The sequence below is a fragment of the Penaeus monodon genome, unplaced genomic scaffold, assembly GCF_015228065.2.
Source record: "Penaeus monodon isolate SGIC_2016 unplaced genomic scaffold, NSTDA_Pmon_1 PmonScaffold_1378, whole genome shotgun sequence".
Lineage (NCBI taxonomy): Eukaryota > Metazoa > Arthropoda > Malacostraca > Decapoda > Penaeidae > Penaeus > Penaeus monodon.
The window spans coordinates 28,820-38,674 of record NW_023642799.1 but is presented as its reverse complement, the minus strand read 5'-3'; the positions used below and the strand labels follow the sequence as shown (position 1 = coordinate 38,674).

General features: G+C 35.5%; 1 protein-coding gene across 1 annotated transcript; it reads left to right on the top strand.

Moving 5' to 3' along the window:
* Nucleotides 1–581: 581 nt before the first annotated feature.
* On the top strand, nucleotides 582–5,955 carry LOC119569269 (proline-rich receptor-like protein kinase PERK9). The gene is made up of 4 exons (XM_037917505.1): nucleotides 582–672; nucleotides 4,652–5,360; nucleotides 5,405–5,595; nucleotides 5,633–5,955. Exons 1-4 carry the CDS (start codon nucleotides 582–584, stop codon nucleotides 5,953–5,955), a joined length of 1,314 nt encoding a protein of 437 aa, XP_037773433.1.
* Nucleotides 5,956–9,855: the final 3,900 nt, after the last annotated feature.

Below are 9,855 nucleotides of genomic sequence, written 5' to 3'. Positions count from 1 at the left end.
ATTATATATATATATATATAAAATATATATATATATTTTAATAAAAACACACACACACACACACACACACCCACACACACACACACAACACACACAAAAAAAAAAAAATAAAAAATATATATATTAATATATAATATAATATATATAATATATATATAAATCCCCCCCAAAAAACACACACACACACACACACCCAACACACACAACACACACCCCCAACACCACACACCACACACACACACACAAAACAACACACACCACACACAAAAAAAAAAAAAAAAAAAAAAAAACTATATATATATTTTTTTTTTTGTGTTTTTTTTTTTTTTTTTTAATATATATTTTTATATATATTTATATATATTTTATATAATATATATATATATTATATTATATATTTTTTTGGTTGTGTGTGTTTTGGGGGTTTGTGTGTTGTTTTTTTTATTATTTATTATATATTTTTATATATATTAAAACTCTATATTTTTTTTTTTTTGGTGTGTGTTTTTGTGGGGTGTTTTGGGTGTGTGGGGGTGTGTGTGTGTGTTACAGTCAGGGGGAAATCTAGACTTAATGGGGAAATGATACAGATTCATAAAAAAGCGCTGACTATATCAAATGTGACAGATTTTACACAGATTATACTCTATTACGACGCCCTGGGAACGAACCGTTAGGCTTAACAAGAAAAAAATTTTTATTTTGAAGTTTAAAACCAGAGGTTTTTTGTTTGGGGAACCAACTATAACCGAAAAACATTTGGATTTGTAAATAAATTGAAAAAAAACTAAAAATACAAAACAATATTAAAAATAAACCCTTCACAATTTATATCTATATATCTATCTTCCCCTTTCTATTTATCCATCATATTATGAAAATTACACATACACAATACAAAACCCAAACATACATACATACAAACATACATACATACATAATAATAAAATCATACATACATACAAAAAATACATACATACTCATACATCATCATACATACATACATCCCTACATACTACATCATACATAAAAAACAACATCATACATACACAACACACACACACACACACACACCACACCAAAACACACACACACACACAACACCCCCACCACAAAACACAAAAACATATATATATATATATTATAATAATTTTATTATATAAATATATATTATATATATAATTATTATATATATATGCGTGTGTGTGTGTTTTTCTGAAACGGGTCTAGATCAGAGATTTTTTTTCTTGTTAGCTAGACGGTTCGTTCACCGTGTAAAAGAGTATAATCTTGTAACATCTGTCACTTTTTGATAAGTCAGCGCTTGTTTATGAATTCTGTATATTTTCCGCTTAAGATCTAGACTTTCCACTCGACTGTGAATTTTAAAGTCCAGTTTAATTTTTTTTGTGATCTTTAAACATTTCGGGGAAAAAAAAGGTCTTTTTAAATTTCTTTTTTCCCTGGAGTATATAAGGGGGGCATGTAATAAAATTTATGTTTTTTTTTTAAATTGAAAAAGAGTCATCTGCTTTTCATTTCCCAAACATATGTTTAGTGTTTTTCTCTCTCTCTTTTCCCCCCCCCTCTCTCCCTCTCCCCCTCCCCCCCCTCTCTCTCTCTCCTCTCTCTCTTTCTCTTTTTCCTCTTTTCCTTTTTTTCTCTTTCCTTTTCCTTCTTCCCCCTTGTTTCCTTTTTTCCTTTTTTTCCTCTTTAAAAAACCTGGGTGGGCCTTTTTTTTCAGAAATTTTATATTTTTTTTTATTTTTTTTCTTCCTTCGTATCTTTAAGCATTTTGGCCCTTTTTTCAGCCAAGATTTTTTTTTAGTTATTGTTTTTTTCTTTAATCCCTGTCTTTAAAATTCCTTTGGCTTCATTGGCAAAAGATTTTTTTTAAGCCCTTTGGGGTTTTTTTTCTTAATTTCCCCGTTGTTAATGTTTTTAGGTTTATTTCCCCTTGGTTTTTGTTTTTAATTCCCTTTTTTTTTGTTTTTCCCAGAATTTTTATTATTGCGCCAGGAAAAATTTTTTAACTTTTTCCTTCCTAAAAATTTCACATTTTCAGTTTTTTTCCCTTTTCTAATGAAAAAGAAAGAAAAAAAAAGGCTCCGTAAATAAATTTTTTAAAGGCCCCTTTTGTTGTAAAGGTTTAGGTTTTTGTGTGTTGGGTGTGTGTTGTGTGTGTGTGTGTGTGTGTTGTGTGTGTGTGTGTGTGTGGTGTTTGGGGTTTTTGGGGGCAGAATGAATTTCCCCAAAGGGTTGGGTTTTTTTTTTTTTGGGTTTTTTGTGTGTGTTTGTGTGTGTGTTTTGGTGGGTGGTTTGTTTTTGGGTTGCGTTTTTTTTTTTCCCCCCATGAATTTTTTTTGGGTTGGTTTTTTTGGGTGTGTGTGTGTGTGGGGGGTGGGTGTGGGGTGTGTGGTTGGTTTTTTGGTTTTTTTTTTAAAACTTTTCCCGTTTTTTTTCCCCAAATTATTTTTGTGTTGTGTGTGGGGTGTGTGTGTGTGTGTGTGTGTGGTGGTGTGTGTGGTGGTTGTGTGTTTTGTTTTAGAAAAATTTTATTTTCCCCCAAAAAAAAATAATTTTTTTTTTTTTTTTTTTTTTTTTTTTTTTGTGTGTTTTTTTTTTTTGTTGTGGTTGTATTTTCACTAAAAGAAACCCCCCCCCCTTTTAAAAGCCTTAAAGGAAATTTTCCCATAAGTGGGGAAAAAGGGGGGGTGGGTTTTGGGGGGGGTTTTTTTTTTTTAAAAAGGGGGTTTTATTAAATAAAAAAGAAAAGTTTTGGCCCCAAATTTTGGTCATCTTGATTAATTTTCCCCCAAAAAAGGGGGTGGGGGGGTTTTTTGGGGGGGGTTTTTTTTTTGGGGTTTTTTTTGTGTGTTTTGGGGTTTTTTTAAGGGGGTTTTAAGAAAAAATTAAAAAATCTTAAAAAAAGAAAACCAAAATTTAATAATTTTAAAAATTTTTTAGGGGGGGTTGGAGTTTGGGTTTTTAAAAGGGGAAAAAAAAAACCCAAAAAAAAATAAAAAAAAAAATCATTATTAAAAAAAAGAAAGGAACACATATTTAAAGGGTGTGGTTTTGGGTTTTGTTTTGGAAATAAAAAATAAAAAAAAAAAAAAATAAAAAAAATTAAATAAATGAATATTTTTTAATTTATTCTGGTTTGTTGTTTGGTTTTGGTGTTTTTTGTGTCGTGTTTGTGTATAATATTAAAATATTATAATTTTTATTATATATATATATATATTATATATATATAATAATATTATATATATTTTTAAATTTATTTTTTAAAAAATAAAATTTTGTGTTTTATTTGGGTTGTGTGTGGGGTGGTGTGTGGGTGTGTGTTTGGGGGTTTGTGGGGGGGGGTTTGGGGAGGGGAGGGGGGGGGGGGAGGAGGGGGGGGAGAGGGGGAGGGGGGGGGGAGAAAAAGGGGGTGCCACCCCCACCCCCCAAAACCCAAAAATTTTTTGTGTTTTTTATTTTTTTTTTTTTTTTTTTATTTTTTAAATTTTTTTTTTTTTTATTTTTTTTTTTAAAATTGTTTTTAAATTTTTTTTTATTTTTTTTTATTATTTTTTTTTTTAATTTTTTTTAAAAAATTTTTGTGTTTAGTTGGGATGATATGCTTTTATTTTTTTTTATTTATTTTTTTTTTTTTTATTTTTAATTTTTTATTTTTAAAAATTATATTTTTTTTTTTTTTTTATTTTTTTTTTGTTGTTTTTTTTTTCCCCCATCCCCCCCTCCTCCCCCTTTGTAAACCCTCTTCCCTCCTTCCAAATTTTTTTTGGGGAAAAATTTCCTTTTTTTCCCCGCTCTCTGCATTGGGTTGCACTGTTTACCCTCGCGCATAACTTGCAATGCTATTCATCATAATTTGTCATCTGAACTGCCAGGCTTTACTTGTGGTGCAGATGGCAGGTTGAAGCTTTGTGCATACGTTTTTTTTTTTTCTTCTTCTTCTTCTTTTTTCTTTCTCACTCATTATACCATAAAAGTGACAAGCTTTTAGCCTGTGTAACTTAATTTACTTTTCTTTGATGAAAATAATAATAATAATAATAATAATAATAATAATAATAATAATAATAATGATAATAATAATAATAATAATAATAATAATATCAATGATAATAATAATAATAATAATAATAATAATGATAATGATAACAGTAATAATAATAATAATAATAATAATAATAATAATAATAATAATGATGATAATGATCATCTTGCTGACATTTTCATTACATAATCATTATTATCATCATCTGCGCCATTAAAATTGTTATAATCATTATTACCATTATATTACTGTTAGCTTTAGTGTTAGTATTTTATCTTTTGATATTTTCATTGTAATCACTGTTATCATTATTATCATTAATATTATTATTATTCTCATTCTCATTGTTGTTATCACTATTACTATTGGCATCATTATGATTATTATCATTATTATTGTCATTATTTTAATATTATTATGATTATCATCATCATTACATCATCATCATCATCATCATCATTTTCGGTAGAAGAACAGAGCATCGAAAGATTTTTGATATTATAGAAACCCAAATAATATGAGTATAAGCGGAAAAAATGTGCGATTTACTTGTTATTCAATCAATCAGCTAACGCACAGCCGCATCCACCGTTCACGGCAGAAAGGTCCTCATCCCATCTCTAGCCCCTAGTGCCAGAAAGGTCCTCAGCCCACCTCTAGCCCCTAGAGCCAGAAAGGTCCTCAGCCCACCTCTAGCCCCTAGTGCCAGAAAGGTCCTCAGCCCATCTCTAGCCCCTAGAGCCAGAAAGGTCCTCAGCCCACCTCTAGCCCCTAGCGCCAGAAAGGTCCTCAGCCCACCTCTAGCCCCTAGTGCCAGAAAGGTCCTCAGCCCACCTCTAGCCCCTAGTGCCAGAAAGGTCCTCAGCCCACCTCTAGCCCCTAGTGCCAGAAAGGTCCTCAGCCCACCTCTAGCCCCTAGAGCCAGAAAGGTCCTCAGCCCACCTCTAGCCCCTAGCGCCAGAAAGGTCCTCAGCCCACCTCTAGCCCCTAGCGCCAGAAAGGTCCTCAGCCCACCTCTAGCCCCTAGTGCGAGAAAAGTCCTCAGCCCACCTCTAGCCCATAGTGCCAGAAAGGTCCTCAGCCCACCTCTAGCCCCTAGAGCCAGAAAGGTCCTCAGCCCACCTCTAGCCCCTAGTGCCAGAAAGGTCCTCAGCCCACCTCTAGCCCCTAGTGCCAGAAAGGTCCTCAGCCCACCTCTAGCCCCTAGTGCCAGAAAGGTCCTCAGCCCACCTCTAGCCCCTAGAGCCAGAAAGGTCCTCAGCCCACCTCTAGCCCCTAGGCCAGAAAGGTCCTCAGCCCACCTCTAGCCCCTAGCGCCAGAAAGGTCCTCAGCCCACCTCTAGCCCCTAGTGCCAGAAAGGTCCTCAGCCCACCTCTAGCCCCTAGCGCCAGAAAGGTCCTCAGCCCACCTCTAGCCCCTAGTGCCAGAAAGGTCCTCAGCCCACCTCTAGCCCCTAGAGCCAGAAAGGTCCTCAGCCCACCTCTAGCCCCTAGAGCCATAAAGGTCCTCAGCCCACCTCAAAGCCCCTAGTGCCAGAAAGGTCCTCAGCCCACCTCTAGCCCCTAGTGCCAGAAAGGTCCTCAGCCCATCTCTAGCCCCTAGAGCCAGAAAGGTCCTCAGCCCACCTCTAGCCCCTAGCGCCAGAAAGGTCCTCAGCCCACCTCTAGCCCCTAGCGCCAGAAAGGTCCTCAGCCCACCTCTAGCCCCTAGAGCCAGAAAGGTCCTCAGCCCATCTCTAGCCCCTAGTGCCAGAAAGGTCCTCAGCCCACCTCTAGCCCCTAGTGCCAGAAAGGTCCTCAGCCCACCTCTAGCCCCTAGTGCCAGAAAGGTCCTCAGCCCACCTCTAGCCCCTAGGCCAGAAAGGACCTTAGCCCATCTCTAGCCCCTAGCGCCAGAAAGGTCCTCAGCCCACCTCTAGCCCCTAGCGCCAGGTCTGGTCAATCCCCCCCCATGCTGTCCTTCCTATGCTGTCCCGTGGGCTATGGCAGAAATCGCCTCCCTTGTCATGTGATGCCGTCATAAGATCATCATCAATAACGGTATGCTCATGTTTGAGCAGCCGTGGACCTCTCCACCATCCTTCGCCACTAAACTCGATCTTACGCTTTTCTTTCCACTTGTACCATCGACAACCCGCAAATATCTTTGATATTGTCGCTCAATCTTGTCTTTGGTTTACCTCTTCCTCTGTTTCCTATCACCATCCCTGTCAGCAAGTCTTTCTCAATACTTTTACTTCTCATCACATGACCAATAAACTTTAATTTCCTCCTGTTCAAGATGTCCAACAGTCGGTCTTTACAATTTATTTTTCTCAGCACTTCATCATTCGTCTTCTTCTCTGTCCAGCTAATACGCAGTACTCGTCTGTAACACCACATTTCAAAACTATTGATCTTTTTCTTGTCTATATACTTCAGCACCCAACACTCAGAACCATATGATGCAATTGGGAAAACTAATGAGTTCAATAATCTCAGCTTTGTCCCTAAGGTAATGCTTCAGTCTTTCCAGATGTTATTGAGAGCAATTGTGGCGTTTTTGGCAATGGTAATTCTTCTTTTTATCTCCGGTGAATCATCATATGTATTAGTTAAAACAGCTCCAAGATAAGTGAACTCTTTCACATTTTCCACAATCATTCCTTTGATTGTAACATTTCATCATTTTTCATTCCCGGGTTATCTTTGAATCTTCTTTGATCTTATTTTTCTTGGCTTAAAAAACAAGCCACCCTTTTCCCGCTTGTTTTCTCTAACTTTTTATTTAGTTTTTTGGTTCAGTAAACCACTGCGGCAATCAAAACTATATCATCGGTTAAACCTCGTTTATTTTTTGTATCCTCCCAACATCCACATTTTCCTTCAAAATTTCTAGAGCACCTCGCAAAAATTTGTTTAAGAATAATGTTAAAGAGGGGGAACAAAAGGCAACCTTGTCGTAGTCCTTTTTTTGTTCAAAACCATTCTTTTAAAACCCAAAATTTTGGTTTTTTACAGCGCTTGTTTTGGTTTTACGGGGGCTTTTTTTATTTGGGATGATGTTTTTTGGAAATTCATATGGGTTCATGTTTTTCCCCGAGGATATGGGATAAAACCGTAAAAAAAGCTTTACAAAACGAGAAACACGGGTTGGGTCTTTTTGATGTTCTCGTTTTTATTATAAATCTTTTAGATTTAGAATCGGGTTTTTCTGGTCCCTTTCCGGGGGGAAAACCCTGCTTGCCCCCTTTCTGAAATTTCCTCTTTTTAAACTTAAAACTTCATTCTTTCGGCAAAATTTTCAACAAAACTTTGCTGCTGTGACTTATTAATGCAATTGTCCTTTTTTTTGTTGCTTTGGGGAGTGCGTCCCCCTTTTTTTGGGGAAAGGGGAGAAAAGGTTTGTTTTCCCCAGTCTTTTTCCTTCTTTTTTCCATATTTTTGTACAGAGTTTGTAGAAAAAGTATTAAAATTTTCGCCCATTTTTAAATTATTTTGCTGTTTTTTCCCATCTTTTCCCCGGGCCCGTTATTTTTTACTTTTTTATGGTTTTTAAAACTTCGTCTGCGTGGCGGTGGTTCATTTTTCGTTGTCATTGGTCAATTAATGTTTTTGTTAGATCTTTATTTTTTTTTGATAGGTTGAACAATTTTTGATTCCATTATCTTTGACTTTTTTTCCATCACAAAAAACAATTTCCATCTTCAGTTTTGTAGTGTCCTTTTTGTATTTTAAATTTTCGTGTGATTTTTTCGTACTCCTTGGAAAGATTTTCTTTGGGTTGTCTTTTTGGGATAGAACATTTTTCAGTTCTCTGGAAAGTTCATTTAAATATTTTTCCTTATTTGTCGCAAATTTCTTTGAATTTTTGTATTTTTTTTTTGAAAATTTCTTTTTCAACCCGGTTTTTGTACCCTTTTTATTTTAAGGGATTTTCTTGTTTCAATTTCCCCCTTTGGGTTTTTTTTAGATATCTTTTTTGGGGATGTTTTTAAGCAGTGCTCAGCAGGAGTTCTTTTCCTTCTTCCCCCAAAATCATTTGGGTTTTAAATTTCAAATTGGGTTTAAATATTTCAAAATTTTTTTTTCACTGTAATTCCCGTAATTGGGTTTTCAAGAGTTTTGTGTCGAGCTTTTTGAGGTGGGGTTGGACGTCCACTTTTTTTAGTCTTAAATTTTAAAATCGTAGTTAGTAGTTTTGGGGGGTCCTGTTGCAGTCGGGACCAGGGCTTGTTTTGGCCCCTTTTTTATGCAAATTTTTTTAAAATTTTTTGGGTTTAGCACAATGTAGTCAATTTGGGGCTTTTTCTTTTTTTCTTGGGGAAAAAACCCCCTGTACAAATGTCTTTGGGGGGTTTTTTGGGCAAAAAATTTGGCCCAAAACTAGATTTTTTGTACTACCGAATTTAATAAAATTTTACCCCTTTTTTTTTATCTCCAAAGGGCCCAATTTTCCACAGGTGTCATTTTTAAAATCATTTTTTCCTACTTTTTGGGGATGAGGGCTCCCCTGTTATTTTTACATCTCTGTTTTGGGGGTTGTGTCTAAAATATCTTTGGGGAGAGTATAAAAAAATTTTCCCTTTTTTTCTCACTTGCAAGTTGGTTTGGTTTCCCTAGCATTGTATAATTTCTAATGTTATGAGGTTTTGCTTTTATTCTGACTTTTAAAATGGGGATCATTTATTGGCCTTTTACCCAATTATGCATTTTCCCGTTTTTTTTTTGAGAACATAGCAACTACGGGGGCTATAATTTTCCCTTTTTCTTTTTTGAAAAAAGAACGGGCTTGTTTTCTTTTGTTTTTGAAACTTCCCTTATTTTCAATTTGGGTTTTACTTATTCCTGTTTTGGGAAAGTTTTTAAACTATTTCCTTTCGTTACAGCCCCAAAGTAATTTTCCCATCTCTTTCATTTTACTTACGTTCCACGTTTCCCATTTTTAATTTGGTTTTTTTAAATTTAACCCGTTTTCTTTATCTTTTTTGGGCCCTTTCCGTGAAATTTTTAAAAAATTTTCAGCCTGGTTTCCCACTGAAATAACGCCCCCCCTTGATAACCCCCGCGGGGGGGATGTTGGGAAGAATTATCATTTCTGTATTTTTAAACATTGGTGTAAGGTTTGTCAGGAGAAAAAAAAAGTTTATGAAAACCCCCGGCTCCTTCTCAACTCGCAAATCTCCCCAAAATAAGGGGAAATATCTCTGGGCCCCTTTTAAAAAAGTTTCACTGTAATACGCCAGACTATTTTTTTGGTGAAAAACCTAAAACATAGAAAAAAAGGTGTTTTCACCCGATATCCACTTTCCCGGGTCCGAAGTTTCAACCCCAGCCCTGGTTTTAGGGGGCTAATAGGGTTTCCTATCCTTGTTCAAGGGAACCCCAGGGTGCAGTTTATTGTCTTACCCAGGACAACGTCATAAGATAGTAAACTGAAAAAGAATGGACAAAATGATGAAAATGGAATGAAACTGATGACGGGAATTCAAGAATTGATGAATAACTATATTATCCCATGAACGGATTTACAATTTACAAAGATGATTGTGATAAAGGAATATGTAGAAGGGACTAAAAAAAAAAAAAAAAAAAAAAAAAAAAAAAAAAAAAAAAAAATTAAGCCATCACCTCGTTTTAATTTTTTTTTTAATTTTGGGACAAAAATTTTTTTTCCTTTAATAATTCTTGTAATGGGATACCCTTCCCAATGTGCTAACAAAGTCAGTTTCATCCGCTTTCCCAAAAGGGCATTATCGTTTAATAAAATTTTAAACCTTTAAAATACACAAACCAAAACACCA